The sequence below is a fragment of the Meriones unguiculatus genome, chromosome 5, assembly GCF_030254825.1.
Source record: "Meriones unguiculatus strain TT.TT164.6M chromosome 5, Bangor_MerUng_6.1, whole genome shotgun sequence".
NCBI classification, from domain to species: Eukaryota; Metazoa; Chordata; class Mammalia; order Rodentia; family Muridae; genus Meriones; species Meriones unguiculatus.
The window spans coordinates 120,468,211-120,485,264 of record NC_083353.1 but is presented as its reverse complement, the minus strand read 5'-3'; the positions used below and the strand labels follow the sequence as shown (position 1 = coordinate 120,485,264).

The following is a 17,054-nucleotide window of genomic DNA, read 5'->3' as shown; positions in this document are numbered from 1 at the left end:
CCAGAAGTCTTTCAGGTTTTATTGTTGTTTGATTTGAGAACAGCTACATATACATAATGAGATATTCTGTGGAAAAAGCCTAATTCTAAAAATGAAATTTATTTATACTTCATATGTGCCTTACACACACAGCCTGAAGATAATTCTGTATAGGGTTTGTTGTTGTTTGGTTTTCTGAGGCAGGGTTTCTCTGTGTTGCCCTGGCTGTCCTGGAACTCACTCTATAGACCAGGCTGGCCTCAAACTAGGAGATCCACCTGCCTCTGCCTCCTTAGTGCTTTGGTTAAAGGTGTGCATACCACTGCCCAGCTACGTATGGTGGTTTTAGCATGCCTGTGTGGTGTTTGCTTGTTTATAGTGCTGGGGATAGAACTCAGAGCCTTGACCATGCTAGGCAAACACCCTTCCTTTGAGCTACATCCCCACTGAGCCCATGTATTGAATGTGACCATCACATTAATTCAAATACAAAACTTTCCACCTGTAGAAATCTTTCAAATTTTGGAGCATTTCTGATCATGAATTTATACTGGAGATGCTCAATATATCCTGACTACTCAAAGTGCATCTCAAAGTTTCTCAAACAGAATTTTAAACTCAGTTTAATGTGACTGCTCCAAAACACGAGCTCGCAATCCTGACTCCATATGAAAATCATGTAGGGTGGTTTCATAAATATCATAAATATCATTACCCAGATTCCTCTTCCATCTGGCCAATGCCATTAAAAGATTTTTTTTTCTAACTAGCTTAGAGAGAGATTGGGCATGAGCACTTTTCAATCATAAAATGGTTTGTTATCCCTATAACATTCAGGTCACTATTGTACCAATAGGTCTGTTTTGGCTGGCTAGTTGGTACTGTAGCTCATGGGATTCCCGGCTTGCTAAGACGTGGTAGCTAATCCTAACCCAACCCCCAGCAGCCTATACAGCACCTTCTGGCACTTTGAAAGCCACCTAGCAGGGAAGAATCTTCTAGGTCAGTCACAGCAGAGAGGAAGTGACTGTGGAGTTCTTGGCTCTAAATGGATATTGAACCCCCAAGGCTCAAAGAACAACAAAAAAAGAGGTAGAGGAAAAAGAGGTAAGAGCCAGAGGTTGGATAGGACTGCTGTAAAACAGGGCATTCATGAACTCATATCAGCTATGGTTACCTAAACAAGACAAGCCAGTCAAGATTCCAGCATGAATGGGGAGAGAATCCCAGAAAGCCCATCTCTATCTGAGGAGACAGTGGTTCTTGGTGGCTTATGCTCCAGCAGATGTCCCACAGCCATGCACACACGGACAGCATTAACTGGGACTCTATGGGTCATAAAAAGAAAAAGAAGGCATGAAGTCAGAAGGGGTGTATGTGCTGAGGGCATTGAGAGGAGTTAGGGGAAAATGGGATGGGTATGATCCAAAATGCATTGTATATATCTCTGAAATTAAAGAATAAATAAAAATACTATTGAAAATGTATTAAGACAAGAAAATGGAAGGAAACATTGGGGTGATGAGGGTCAGCATGAAAGGGAAAAGCAGAGAGGTGAATATGATCAAATTATATGATACACATTTATGAAAATGTCATAATGAAACATTATTTTGTATGGTGAATATATGCTAATAATAATCTTTTACTTTTATGGAATGCTGACAGATGTTAGTTAAGACAAGTGTTCCAAGGTGAAATTAGTTTGGAATATACTGGTTTTCTTTACTGTGAGACATCTTAGAACTTTATATGCCTATGATGTGACTTTGCAAGGTGTGGTGATGAATATGCAAGAACTACAACCTACATGAGATGGGTTTTTTGGGACGTGTTTGGGAAAGTAATCCTTTCTACCAGTGGTTCCCACATCCCAGTTAATGAAGGGAAGCATTAGGTATCATTTGGCAAGCATATCAAAACAATGATTCATGGGTCACACCCTAGTTGGGGAGGGGAGAACAGAATACATCATTCAAATGAAGAAATTGAAGTGACACTTATGCATACTCCAGTTTGGGGATAAGAGCTCTACATAGCATGATATAATTGAACAAGTATATATTATTTGAAAGGTCAGAGCTGGAAATATAGTTAAATTGGTAGAGCACTTGCCTAGCATGCCGAAGGCCCTGGGTTCCATTCTTAGCACTGGGAGTGGTGGTACACACCTGTAATCTCAGCACTTAGAAAGTGGAAGCGAGAGAACTGTAAGTTTAAGGTTATCCTCAGCTATATATAAACCTGGACTACATGGGGCCTTGTATTAATATATATATATTTAAGGCTACATCAATGCCAAGCAGTGAGAAACGTCATATTGAATAGTTTCAGATAATAGCACTTGCAACGATTTGGATATGCAGTCCTCCTCAAAATGTTCCGGTTTTGAAGACTTGGTCTCCAGTGTATGGATCCACTCACTGGAAGGTGACTGGATCATGAGGGCTCTGACATAATCAGTGGATTAACTCCTTAATAGAGTGATACCTTGACAGCATGTACAGGAAGATTGGAGCCTGGCTGTCAAATGTAGGCCACTGGGGGCATGCCTTTGAAGGATGTTTTTTTTTTCTTGGCCCCTTGATAGCTGTCTCTCAGCTGCCCCAAGCTGAGCACCTCTGCTCCACCACACACTTCCTGCTATACTGCTGTGCCTCACATCACCTAGATATAATGGAGCCAAGTGGCTATGTACTGAAACTAAAATAAATTTATGTCAGGTATTTTGCCACTGAGATGTAAGTCAAACTAACCAACTTTTTTATGTATGAAAGAAAATGCATATATTCATATCTTTATGAAAAATAATGCTAACTGGTAGAAGTATTGGCCAATTTAAACCTGCTGCTATAGCGGATGACTACTTCAAAATTTCCAAGAACAGACTATCTTTATTACTAATTGGAAAGCAATGTGCAGTGATGGGCAACCCATCACCTGTTTTATTCACGTTTATCTTCTCTTACCAGAGTTGATGACCCAAGGCCAGTTGTTGAACAATGCAGGGGTGCCATCCTCCTATGCAGTTTCTCCTAGATAAAGCTCTCAAACTTCCCTTTGTATGATATTACCTCACAACAGAAAGATGAGTTCTTCCTTGATAGAAAATTTTAGAATGCATATCAGCCTGTTCCTTGGAGCTCCCAAAACTGTGCCATGTAATCGCCTGGCCAATAAATCATTTCAGTGCTTAAGTCAAGAACCTACTATAGTTACTGGGAACTATATATCTATACCATGTTTTTAAATTTATTATTTATTGATAGGGTTTCATGTATCAAGGCTAGCTTCCAACTTGCTATGGAGCTGGGAATGAATGACCTCAAACTTCTGATCGTGTCTTACTCTCCTCAGTATTGGGATATACTCAGGTATATACCAATCATGTCCAGTTTACATGGTGCTGGGGATGGAATCCAGTGACCCATGCTTGCTAACCAGGCAGCTTCCCAATTAATCAGCAGCCCCAAGCCTCTGCCATGTTCTTCATTTATAGGCCATTTCACATGAATGACACTTGGTGTGTATTCACAAAAGCCTTTAGGGTTAAATAGGCATAATCACTTACATACAGCAAATAAGAACCACTGAGCTCTTCATGTACTAGCATAGTGAAAAGGAAGAGAAAGGAATGTCAAGGCTCCTACATTCAAAGTAAATAATTACTACGAAAAGTATAGAAATTATATACAAGAAAAGCTAAATACAGATATATCGAGAGCAAATCTATGATGGCTAGATTTTCTAAAACTAATCTGGCTAGCAGCCACAGAGCAGTCTCCGCACACTTGCTACTACTATTAGGTCCATTTCTCACTGCAAGGAAACTAAACAAGCCTGACCAAGTCAGCTGTGAAGTAGGAGCCAAACTCCAGGCTGTTCACAGCTAAGACTCATTCTTAGCAGCATGTCTTACCACTGCTGGGAGTCTGGGATGGTCTCCCCCCACAGGGATGTTACCTCTTTGATTCGCTTGACTAGAGCATTCTGATCAAAAGCAACTGCCTCTGCGCACTGGTGCAGGTGGCCCTGGTACCGGAGGCAGAGCTGCAGCACCTGCTGAGAGTCTAGCTTCTCCAGTTTGGCATTTGTTGGGGATGTCTGTCCACTCAAGAGCCCTTCAAAGAGAGAAACAGAAAAAGTGAAATGAGAAATACTGCTGATAAACTTGTGACTAACCTAGCTGAAGTTCGTGGAGGCAGGGAAAGAGACATTTAATTTTTCATCTTCTGCTCTATTGCAACTACCTTTAATGAAGTCCCAGCCTCCCGTCACCCGCTTTTGCCAGGTGCTTCCTGCGCACTACCTTCTAAGCCTATTTTACACACAAGGAGCCGGAACACAGAGAGGCTAAGAATCCTTCTGAACATCAGGAAGGGAGGGAGCTAGTGGCTTCCCTCAGACAGTGCCCCTGGCCTTATCACACTACTTCAAAGTATTAGGATGACATACCCCCTTTTGACTGAAAGGAATGAAATGTGCAGTTGCTTACCAATACGGCTATCTGAGAAACTGAGAAAGATATGTAAGGAAATTATAGGAATTTTATACCAAAAATAAAACAAAAGACATACTGCAAGCTAAGTAGCCTGCAACACTTCATTTTTTCCTAAAATTGGCTTGTTTATCTACGGAGCTTCCGTAAGTACAGGGGACTATGTTCTCAACATTTGTATATTGAATCACCACACTTTCCTACAGGGGCACAGGTGAGGGTAAAATGACCACCATCTACATAATAAGAAATCATTTAATTACAGAAGCTACTACACTTGCCTATGGTCAGAAGGCAAAGCCCTGACTAAAACGTAAGCCCATGGACTTCTGGTTGCCAAGACAACAGTTCTGTGACTGTGTATCAAGCAAGCTCCTCCTGGCATCATATCAATTGTTATTAACCTATTAAAATTAAGACTGATAAAATTCTTTAGTGTTAAATAATTGCATGCATCTCAAAAAATTTCAAAACAATAACATTTTACAGATTAACATATAACCTAGTTTGAAAAAAATATTTCTATTTCCAAAACAAAAAAAGTCAGAAGGAGATAATGGCTTATATTTTCACAAGTCTTTTTAGTGTTTTGCTTAATAGAAAACAATGGCACCTCTTATCTCCTCTGCATATAAGTTGCCATTTCTCCTTACAAGATCTCTGGGAAATTCCACTATGTACTTCTAAGATTGACAGTGGTTTGCAAATGATGTCTAAGTATCAACACAAAAATAGTTTGACCACAAAGACTCCTTTGTAGGGTCTTTGGGATCCTGTGACAACTGCCCCCCCCCCCCCCCCGCCAAGCTGGCACACTCTGAGAGTCACTCATCATATCATGCTGTTCTTGGACTAGTGCACAAGCAGTATCACAATATATGACAGTGGGCATGTGCTGAGCCTCTCATGCCAAAACTCACCCTGTTCCCTTCTGCCATGAGCTCCTTGCTGTTCTCATACATGGGAAGTCAACAAAAATCCAGCAGTGGGTCATCCAGATGGGCTTTGCCTGAGACTCCTCAAGCATGCTACACAGTGCTCGTATCTTTATGGGACTCAGCACTAGGGAGGTGGAAGCCTGAGGACCAGAAGCTCAAGGTCACCCTCAACTACCTAGTGAATCTAAGGTCAGCCTGGGATACACAGATGGTTTCAAACAAATAAAGATTATACGCCAGGCTAGAATTTATGTTTTAATAATTTATTCGTAAGAAGGACTTTCCTTTTTTTACCTTTTATTGTACAATTTTCAAACTGTAGGAAACCAGGAAGCAAACAAATACCCAAACACATCTAGGTTCCACGAGTCACAGTTTATGATCTCCAGACCTCACTACATGATTGTTTCTTCTTCTGAGTCATTAAAAAAAAAAAAAAAAAAAGCAAACTTTAGCTGGGCAGTGCTGACACACGCCTTTAGTCCCAAAACTTGAAAAGTAGAGGCAGGTGGATCTCTGAGTTTGAGGCCAGTATGGACTACAGAGTGAGTTCCAGAACAACCAGGGCTCCACAGAAAAACCTCATCTTGAAAAAAAACCAAACCAAAACAAAACAAAACAAAAAACAAAAACAAACAAACAAACAAACAAAAACCTGTCCACATACTTATGGTTGATTTTTCATGCTAAATAAATCAAGTTTCTAAGTTAGCTAAAAACAGGGTCACTACCTTTAGTTTTCTAGTTGTCTTTAGCTTGTAACAGATATTCACACAAAGTAGATGTTTACTGAGCTAAAAACTGACCTAACGGATTCTGTTTATAAAGTGGTAGGTTAGCAAACACTGGAAATATATCCTAAGATCATGTTGAAACCACTCTTTTCATACAAAAATGAGGAGTGGGGTCCAGGGACTGGGTGAGGATCCAGACAGATGTTAACAGCCAACAAATTGCCAATGATTTCCACCTCTTCATGTAAAGTGCTGAGTGGAAAAATCATCAGGGTTAGAAATATGGTGACCATTTTTCTGAGTTCTTTTGTTCAACATCATAAGAGTTAAAAACATAAAGCACAGTGCAGAGCCATGTGGTTATTAAATTAGCTCTTTGCCAAACTGAATTTCTCAACCCCAAATGCTTAGCTGTTGAATTAGGAATTAATAGTATAATGTTGGACATGGGTTTTTCACATGATAGAATCCAGAAAGTAGACTCTGTAACCTTGGCAAAAGTCACTGGAAAGATATAATTAAGCAGCATACATAAAGGGGGTGGGGAAACCCCTCTTGTGAACTAAATGCTAATATCCTCCCCAAATTGCCATTTGAACTTCCACAGATCCTTATTTCCACCTCCCAGCGCTAGAATTACAGGTGTGCAGCGTGTGTGTGTGTGTGTGTGTGTGTGTGTGTCCTCCTAACTTCTGTCCTTTTTTTTTTTTTTAACTAAACCATTGAATCCATTTATTTGTACATTTGGGTATGGGATTAGACACTGGAACCTGATCAGCCTACCAGGAATCACACCCCGAATGAAAACGGACTCTCCCTCACCAGCAGCCATCAACTGGCAATAGCTCTGGAGATCAGACCACAAACTGTATCAAGCACCTTTACCTGCTGGATCACCTCGCCAATCCCATGCTTGGCTTTTTCTGTAAGTTTTAAGAGTCCAACCCAGGTCCTCATGCTTTGCAGCAAGCACTTTATCCAGGAGTCAACTCTTGTCTTTCTAACCAAACATGCTTTCTTACATTTCTTTGCTGTGTGTGAGGGCATGTGTGTGCACAAGTTTAAAGTGCCTTGCCCCACTTGGCCAGCCTGTCGGTCCTACTCCTCCCTTTCTAAGAAATCAAAGTGGTGGGGCCGGTGGGACCTGGCAGGTGGCCCAGCTTGTAAAGTATGTAGTAGAGCCTAGATCTGGATGGTTGGAAAGTGATGGATCACTGCCCTATAATAGGCTCACTGTGCCATGCCAGCCCAACATAGCCCTAAGAAAATGAAGGGGACCCACCACAACTGCAATGCCAGCTGTGCAAACCAGCAAGGAAGGTATCACCAAGTAACCCACAGAATCTGACCTGTGCCTCCAGTGGCTGGGTGTGCTATGTAACAGTCAGCCATGAACCCACATCAGCTAAAAGAGCTTCAGCCATCTAAAATGAAACCCCACTGGTGTGGATTACAGCTGAAGAATCTACAAGGGCCCATCTCCCTAGCCTTAAGACCAAGACACGTGGCCTACAAAGGTGGCATCCTGGGGCCTATCAGGAAATGTCTTTTACTTTGTAGGTCACTGTATAGTGGGTCATAGTGATGTGCATGACTGTAATCCCTGCACTTGGGAGATGGAGGAAAGAGAATCAGGAGGTCGAGGCCAGCCTTGGCTACATAGCAAGGTCAAGATCAGCTAGGGCTGCAGGAGATCCTGTTAAGAAAAAAAAAAAAAAAAAAGCACAAAAAAGGGCAGAAATGAAAAGAAAGCAGGGGCAACTGAATGGTCAAGTGAAAACAACAACACAGGGACACAAGATTTTTGTCCTTTTTTGATTTTAGTGTTATCTACATATAACCTGAGGTGTCTCTCAACCCTTCCCTGAGGCTGTGCTCAGTGGCTTTATCACAGTGTTATGTGGCATCACAACTGTCGACCTTTGCTTCTCATAATCTCAGACTGAACTCTGAAGCCATTAAACAGTAACCTCCAAAGTCCTTCTACCCACAGCTGTGACAAACATTAATCTCTTTCTTATCTCTCAGAATTTCACTATTCTTCACGCTTCATGTGAGTGGAATTGGATAGTATTTGTCTTTTTCTGCCTGGCTTATTTAAACTAATGAAATGTGTTGAAGACTCATTATTAAGTCTGAGTAATGTTCTGAGACCTGAGGACACCTTCAGGAGTCAGTTCTCTCTTTCCCCCCCTCTCTTTCATCAGTGTCGTATAATGTCCATTATGCAAGTCTTCTGCTCCTTCTGTAGTTAACCCCTACGTACTATATGCTTTTGATGTGGCTGTCAGAGAATCTGCTTTCTTGATTTCTGTGCTTTATGGATTTCTCACTCTTAGTTCATGAAAATGCAACTGATTTTTGAGTTGACTTTGTGTGCTCTTAATTTACTACATTTTGTTTATTAATCCTAGCAGTATTTTGAACAGCGTTTAGGGCTTTCTGCCCTAAAACCATCCCTGTGATCAGAAGCCACTTTATTTCTCCCTGCCAGTTTGAACACCTTTTCTTTCTCTTCGTGCTTAACTGTTCCAGTTGGAACTCCAGTACCATGCTGGGTAGAAGGGCTAAAAAATGTTATTGTTTTATTTCTGGTCTGTTTTTTCTTAGGGTCATAATATTTTTATTATATTTCAGGCTGCTTGTCAATCTTTCTCCTTTGGGGTTCTTATTTTTCAGTAGCTATATTTTAATGCATGTGTATGTGAGAGAGAGAGACAAAGACAGAGAGAGACACACAGAGAAATGTAGACAGTGTCTCACTCTATAGCCTAGCCTAGGCTGACCTGGAACTCATTATGTAGCCTAGGCAATCCTTTGGACCTGCTTCAATTCTCCTGCCTCAGCTTTCTGAATGCTGTGTGTCCCCATCACAGCCAGTGCATGACACATTTTTTACTCCTATTACTGCAAAGAAATAAACTCATTCCTGCCTCTGAAGTAAACTTACGTCATCCTTATTTGAAGATATGTGCAAGTTCTAAGTGAGGCTTTATCTATAAATTGTTTGACTGCAGCCTTTGAAAATGCAGAAAGGCAGTTATTGGAACTATAAGATAAAGCGACACTAAAGATAAAAAGACCAGGTAGTAAACTTTGCTCCTTCCCCTAGCAACTACATGAAAACACACACAATATATCCCGTCATCATCTGGTCAGAGCCTGACTGATCTACAACAATAAATGACAAAATCAGCAGGTCCATTAGTTAGTTCTCTGACCACTGCCCCAAGTTCACTGTGATAATATATCTGAATCTCTAGGAAACCATAAACACACAGATTCCCACCATGAAGCTGAAAGAATGGGTTTCCACATTCTAAATCCCTGAACACATGAGTCAGTATCCTTGTTGTAGAAGATCCTCCAGTAAAAAAGATTCAAACTTGCCCTTTCCACTATCCCTAAGGCACACAGCTGTGAAAACATGCTTCTTTGTAGAAAATGTGGGTCAATAAAATTCACATGAAACATGGCATGATTATCGGTTGCCCTTTCATTCTCTGCTGCAGTTCTTCAGAAGAAGAAAGGCACCGCAGAGAAGTCAGGGAGAGCTGGGCCACCATAGGAGGCTATACTCTGGTGCCCCCAAAGCAAAGAGTGCAGGTGAGAGTGGTGAGCAGAAACCATACCTCCAGAAATCACACTCACCCTGCCAGTAGGACAAAGTGATCTAAATCACACAGGTATTTTGAACAGGAACATGTGTGATTCATGTTGAAATAAATGCAATTAAGGCTAGGGAAATAGGCTTGCAAACTGACTAAACCTGTGTTTAAATTTCAGCTCTGAATACTCTTTCAGTCTCCGCAACCCATATTAGCCAATGAGGAAATGCTGACCCAGATATTTATAAAGGCATTTAAATGAGATCGTGTATGTAACATGTTTAAACCGAAGAAGAAAGAGGAAGAAAGGAAGGAAGGAAGGAAGGAAGGAAGGAAGGAGGAAGGAAGGGAGGAAGGAAAGAAGGGAGGGAGAGAGGAAGGGAGGAAGGGAGGGAGAGAGAGAGAGAGAGAGAGAAAGAAAGAAAGAAAGAAAGAAAGAAAGAAAGAAAGAAAGAAAGAGATAGAAAGAAAGGGAAAAAGTAGTTGCTATTGTTAATGGAAAAGGAAAACTGCATGCACTCAAACCACTTTTTATATATGACTTCTAAAAACACACTGAAATGAGTTGTGCCCTCAGACTTGTCTATCCATTGAGAATAAAAATACATAGAAAGTTTTCCTATCTTACCAATGTCTGTGTATATACTTTCTTTCTAGACGAGATAAAAAAATACATAGGAAGAAAATTAAAATTTAATAAAAGCAACCTAGAGAGTTGGTCCAGCTGTTAAGAACATGGTGGTTCTTCCAGAGGACTTGGGCCCAGCAGCTCACAAGCATCTGAAGCTCCAGTTCTAGGGGATGTGCCCTCTTCTGACTACAGACACACGTGAGCACATGCTCAGACACACATATGGGCACACACTCATGTAGACCCACACATGGGCACACGCTCAGATACTCATGCAAGCATGTGGTAATACAGAAAATAATAAACAATTCTAAAATCTTTATTAATTTAAAATCAAGTCAAATACATGTATGTTTTCATGCTAATAACAGCAGAAACAAATACAAATTACATAAAGTCGAAATATCTCCAAAATTATTTTCAGGAATCTTGAGGGAGGATGTGCACTGAACCCAAAGCCTTGTGCATAAACATGTGAGTTCCCACTAGGCTATACCCGAAGCCCTAGGCTGCCTTTCATTATAAATTAAGACTAAGGGAGGATTACATAAAATCAGATTTAGGTTCATCTGAAGGAACAGATTCAATTAATTAAAGCTGTCCAATAAGGAAACAGCTTCCTTGTATTATCATGAGTTCTGTGGCCACACAAGACCATCAGCCTATTTCAAAAAGAAATTCCAAAACAAAAATATGTGATGGTTAATACTGTTAATTTGACAGGTTTTTAGAACCACACAGGAATCAAACCTCTGGGAATAAGGAAGTTTCTAAATTGGCTTATGATTGAGGTGGGAAGACCTACCTTAAATCCAGGCACCAACATTTCAGGACTGAATAAAAAAGAGTAAGTAAGCTGAAAACAAGCATGTGTCACTGTGCTTCCTGGCTAGATGCAAGGCCAGCTGCTGCCTTGCCTTCCCCGCTACGATGAGCTGTATCCTCAAACCGTGAGCCAAAGGAAAGTAAACCAACCCTTCTTTCAGTTGCTTTTGTCAGAGCAATGAAAAAAGGAAAGGGCTCCATGAAAAAGCTCAGTGGTTAAGAGTGCTTACTGCTCTTCCGGGGACCTGAGTGCAGTTCCCAGCACCTACACTGGGTGGCTCACAATCTCCTCTAACTCCAGCTGTAAGCTACTGCATCTGCATACGAATGGCATTCACTCACTGAAAAACATACATACCTGTATATAAATAAGATAAAAAAAATAAATCATTTTTGGAAAAAAAAAGGAAGAGAGAGGGAGGGAGGGAAGAAGGAAGGAAAGAAGAGAAGGAGAGAGAGACAGAGGCAAGAAGAAAGGAAGGACAGAAGGACGGAGCCCCTTCCAGTTCTGAGATCCTAAGAGTCTTATATGCTGCAGAATACAGATAACTTTCTGGTGCTCATGGAAGAGGAGTTTTGACTAATAATGCCCCTAATAACCAAAGGATCTCCAAATTGAGGTGGGAGACAGATTTACCACTCAACTCAAATAAGAGAGAAGGTGAATGGATGTCCTAATTCTGAAGCATGTTATTTTCCTTTCATCTGTGTTTTCCTTCCTGGATGCTCTGCTCACAATCCTATTGGCTCAAAACCCATAAACCTTCTCTGACCTCTCCTACAGAGCTAACCCAGAGGGGGGGAAAAAAACTTAGATGAGGATTTTCACGACCAGACTTTTTAAAACTCCAGTGTTATTTGAATGTCCTCAAACAAGAGAATGATTAAACTAACATATTTGCCCAAAGGAAGGGATTAAAATGGTATCCAAATGATATGGCGAATACCAGAATGTAATTTTAATTAAGACTGTGACATGAAATACACATTCAGTACAATTCTAACTGTAAGCAAATGCACATCCTAGTGTCTGTCCACACAAGGAAAAGGAATCACATAACAAGATGTTAATGGTTATACCTATATGGTCGAATGTCCTAATTTTCCTTTTTGTAACTTCTCCCATTTCTTTGAAATCTGCATAATCATTTGTTATCAAAATATGAGCACAGAAAGCTATGTTATAGTTATGTTGGGTTTGTGACACAGGCAGTGAAATAAATCCTTTAAAAGAAGGAAGGCTGAAATTAAAAAGCCAGGCTTATATCTAAGCCTGTGCTTGCAATGGTTGCTAGGCACACTGCTACCTTTAAGTTAATTGGTAAGCATAAAACAGCTGGACAATATTGGCTTTTATTGAGCATGTGGAACAACAGGAACTCAACATAGGAAGCCAAGATATAAATCAGCATAACTACTTTGAAGGGTAAATTAAGTCTGGCAAGGCAAAAACGTGCACACTACGGGACAGCAACTTGTCACCAGTTAGATGCCCTAGGGAAAACTTCTGTGCATGTGAAAAGGTGTGGAAAAGTATGTATACTGCAGAATTTTCCCTAGTGAGCAACAGGGGAAACGCAATCATTACTTGGACAGTGGCTAAATAAACTGAAATAGTCATTCAGTGGCTTACCCCATAGCAATAGATAAATAAGGCATACATCATCATGGGTAAATCTCAAAAATATAAGCAGGAAAAAGTTCCAGAAGTATATGAAGCATGCACAGAGGATACTATTCATACACAAGTGAAATACATATATTGTGTAGATATCCAGGAAAAAGCAGCCATAAAAAAAAAGTCAGATGATTTCCTGTACTGTGTTCTTTAGAGAGAAGGACAGAATATCAGAGAATGCTAAAAAGGATGGCACATTAGTTATTTGATGCTATGACCAAATACCTATCAAAAAGAAAGCTAAGGTCGTAGAGACTTATTTTTGGATCACAGTTTGAGGAGATGCAGTCATGGTAGGGAAGGCAGAGCACCTGGAGATCTGAGGAGGGTGGGAGCATGTAGCAGCTATTTCTCACATCTCTACAGAACAGGAAGCAAAGAGATGAATGTTGGCACTCTGCTGGCTTTCCCCTTTCCCATGTTTTCATTCAGTCCACGCCAAGCACATGGGGTGGTGTTGTCCACCTTCAGGGCAGGTCTTTCCCCCTGCCCCTCAGCTAATCCTCTCTGGACACATGCACAGACACAACTGAAAGTTGTCACTAACGCCCTAGACATTAATTCATTCTTTACTTTTGCTGCTTGTTTTTGAGACAGTACCTCATGCACCACAGTCTGGCCTCAAACTTGATATATTGCTGAGGCTAGCCTTGAACTCCTGATCCTGTCTCTACCTCCTAAGATTGGAATTACAGGTACGTACCATTTAGCCTCTAAGAGTCTCTTAATCTAATCAAGCTGACGATAAAAATTAGCAATTACCCATGGGATGGGAGATTTAAGTTTGTTTTTTCTTTTCCTTGAAGGGACAAAAGATCTAAAACAAATATGGCAAAATTATTAAGATCTGAAAAAGATGAATTAATCTGTCACTTCTATACCCTAAGATACATAAATTAAAGAGAAGTTCTAAATATGATAGGCATTAGTGATCTGTTTTGAGGCAAGCTCTACTGAGGATAGGCAATCTCTCTCCACAGCAGGAATTCTTAAACTCTGCGATGGAGGAGCTGTCTGCAAAGCTGATGCGAGCCATGGTGCTACTCCCCAAGAGGGTTTGGTACACCTTACCCTACTATGAACTCTCTTTAGTCACGTGGCTGACCAGGTAATTTCTACTTGTGGTAAGAGCTAGCAAGCTTAGACAATTAAAAAGATGGTGACACACTGGGTGCTCAGAGAAACAGCCTGTGACACAAACAAGACTTTCACTTGAAGAAAGGCTACGAGAGTGACAACTGGCCAAAGCCTTAAAATCCAGTGCTAGGCATGCAACTGAAGGTCAGCCTGCAGAACTGAATGACCGCTGGGAAAGCAGTCCAAGAAATGTTCTTGAGCTCAATTAGGCCTTGGTGCAAAACCAAGGCTATAAGTTGTAGCTGATAACAAAGATTAGGGAGACTTGCTCATATTTCATAAAATTTTCCTTTATTTGTGCATCTTATTTAATAGCATTTCATCTGGCAAATTTGAAGCTAATGTTTGGCTAGTGTTTGTGTGTAGTTTTTCCAATAATGTATTGCATTACTTTCAGAAAGTCCAGATCAGTGGAAAACTATGACTCTCTGAGTCAGACGTGGTGACATCTGGAGGTAAATGGCTGCTGAGACCTAGAAGCCACAACAAAAGAGAAAGGCACAGTATACTAGATGGTGGCTTACCACCTAGCAAGACACCAAGTTTTTGAAAGGTTATGCTTATAAGCTGAAACCTGCAAAGGGACATTAACTACTGTATTCCAGCATGCATGAGAAGATCTGTAAATAGTATTAGCTCAGAGAGTCTTTTTTACTAAGGAGCTCTAGGTATTCCAAATAGTTTCAGAAGTGCCACTATCCTCAGCTTGACAGTGTCCCAGGAAGTCACTAGTGTCTTTGTTCCCATCTTTCACTGCCTCTGTCTCCTCTGCACACCAGTCCCAGTTGCTTCATCATGGCCGCCTCTTCCCCTGGTCCTGGATATCTGGTTTCCTCCAACTTCATCTCTACCTGTGCCTTTTTCTCTTTCCTGACAATGTCTTTCCTGCAATCCTTTTTTCCAAACCATTTTATCCAGTTTTCAGAAATAAAATCCATTCCAAATGAAAGCTATGCTACATTGCAAGTGCACAGTTCCCTAAGACTTCCCAAGATCTTTATATAAATAAATGACAAAGAAAACTGTACTGCTTGGAATGATATCTGTTTTCAGCCTTCCCTGCCCCTAGAGAAAATTCCAAAGAATGGCGGGGGAGGGGCCTCTCCTAACTGTCACAGAACTAGGGACACTACTAAGGTTTAGTGAGCAGAGGAGCTTACCAGCTTCAAAACACAGCCCAGGGCACATACAATTAGGATTAGTTCACATAAGATGCTAGTGGTGTGCTCTCCACCCCTCCTCTAAGACTCTGGGCCATACACATTCACTTTGTCAGATAACTCCCGGTAGCTTCGGCCTGTATTTGGCCAATCTTGACTCTGCTGAATTTTTAGAAATATGGACAATTAGTCACCGAATCTGGCTGCCCAAATTTCTAATAAATTCACCTAGAATTGAGGGGGCTGGAGACAGAGGCTGTGGCACTTCCTCCAGTGTTTGAAAATATCTGCTAAAATGACTGTTCCGAGTTCCATGTTACCATGTCTTAAAAACTTCTTCACTTATCATTATTGTAGGACTATTTTGAGCCAAAAGAGCAACAGGGGCCATTCCTCCTTGACAATGAGTCAAGACAATTACACAACCCTCCTCAGGGATCAGCACACAGGGGCCCTCTGAGCCAGGGGAGGAGCCAGTAAATCTCCCCCTTCCCCAGCTCCTGTTCTAAGGCAGATTCCTCCTGATAAGAAAAGCAAGGCTTTTATACCGTAGTAATTCTGCTCACAACATGCAAGTCATTGTCACGTCCCTTCTACAGCTTATTTTCCCCTAGAATTCTTTTCCCTTTGCTTTCACTCTTCCTCCCCATCATTTGTACTATTTGTATGAAAAAAAAAAAAGTTGTTTCTGGCCAACTGTGACATCAACTCATTCTTATTCAGTGATGTCCAGTGTGAACCTCACTCTCCCAAAAGTTTGCTCAGTTCTGAAGCAACAAAGATTATTAACTTCCGTCTGTTTGCCCTTCCCGTGTTCTTGATGTATTCACAGATCTTCTGAAACATTTCTATGACCCAAGGCCCATACATGTATACAAAGAACTTTCCAAGCAGCCTCAGCAAGACAAAACATTGCCTCTGAGTTACTAGAAAAGGGTAATATAACAAGATGACTTGATCATTTTTAACCCCGGAAAAGATATTTCTATTTGAGTACTGTAAGGAAGAGCTAATAGATGAAGAAGAAGAAGAAGAAGAAGAAGAAGGAGGAGGAGGAGGAGGAGGAGGAGGAGGAGGAGGAGGAGGGGGAGAGGGAGAGGGAGAAGGAGAAGGAGGAGAAGAAGGAGAAGAAGGAGAAGAAGAAGGAGGAGGAGGAGGAGGAGGAGGAGGAGGAGGAGGAGGAGGAGGAGAAGGAGAAGGAGAAGGAGAAGGAGAAGGAGAAGGAGGAGAAGAAGGAGAAGAAGGAGAAGGAGAAGAAGAAGAAGAAGAAGGCCCCAGACTATTCTAGATTATTTTTGTTAAGTTACAGGAGGAATAAAAAAGTAAAAATAACAACCATGTGCAACACTACTTTCTGCTATGTACTCTGGCAAGGCGCCATTTAAATGCTTTTGAAAGCCAGCAATTTTATTCTACACATGAAGTAATCTAAAATTCAAAGAGATTATTAAGAGATATGGCTCTGGTGTTTAAATGTGGCCAGAGGTCATGGAACTAGCAAACTATGTCAGGTTCAGAGCCTCCCTTGCGAAGTATCCTAGGACTCAAATACCCTGCAGTGTAGGTCCTCCCAAATCAGAACGCACAACCAAAAAGGCATCTTTCCTGGGTCTCAGAATCAGAAAGCAGAAGTTGCCTCCAGTGTTGGCTGATTCTGTCACATTCTAAGATATACACATGGACCCCAACCCACAGAGCTGTGACAGGCATGACACTAACATTTCTTTCTGGGCTTCTCGGGGCTAGTTAATTTAGATCAGAATCCTACCTAGAAATGATTAGAGAGGTGCCACTCTGAGCCCAGTAATCTTTAGGCAGATAGCTCACTGTTCGTGGGTTCCAAAATTCTCAGAAATACAAATTGAA

At 41.1% G+C, this 17,054-nt stretch overlaps 1 protein-coding gene and 1 long non-coding RNA gene across 2 annotated transcripts in view; one reads left to right on the top strand and one right to left on the bottom strand.

Moving 5' to 3' along the window:
* Positions 1 to 17,054, bottom strand: part of Borcs5 (BLOC-1 related complex subunit 5) — a 68,657-nt gene that overhangs the window by 20,914 nt on the left and 30,689 nt on the right. The window contains exon 3 of the mRNA XM_021641328.2: positions 3,943 to 4,100. Coding sequence (XP_021497003.1) covers positions 3,943 to 4,100 — 158 coding nt within the window. The remainder of the gene's footprint in view (positions 1 to 3,942; positions 4,101 to 17,054) is intronic.
* LOC132654107 (uncharacterized) lies at positions 13,872 to 16,233 on the top strand. The gene is made up of 2 exons (XR_009591790.1): positions 13,872 to 13,999; positions 16,021 to 16,233. It is a non-coding gene; the product is annotated as an uncharacterized LOC132654107 (long non-coding RNA).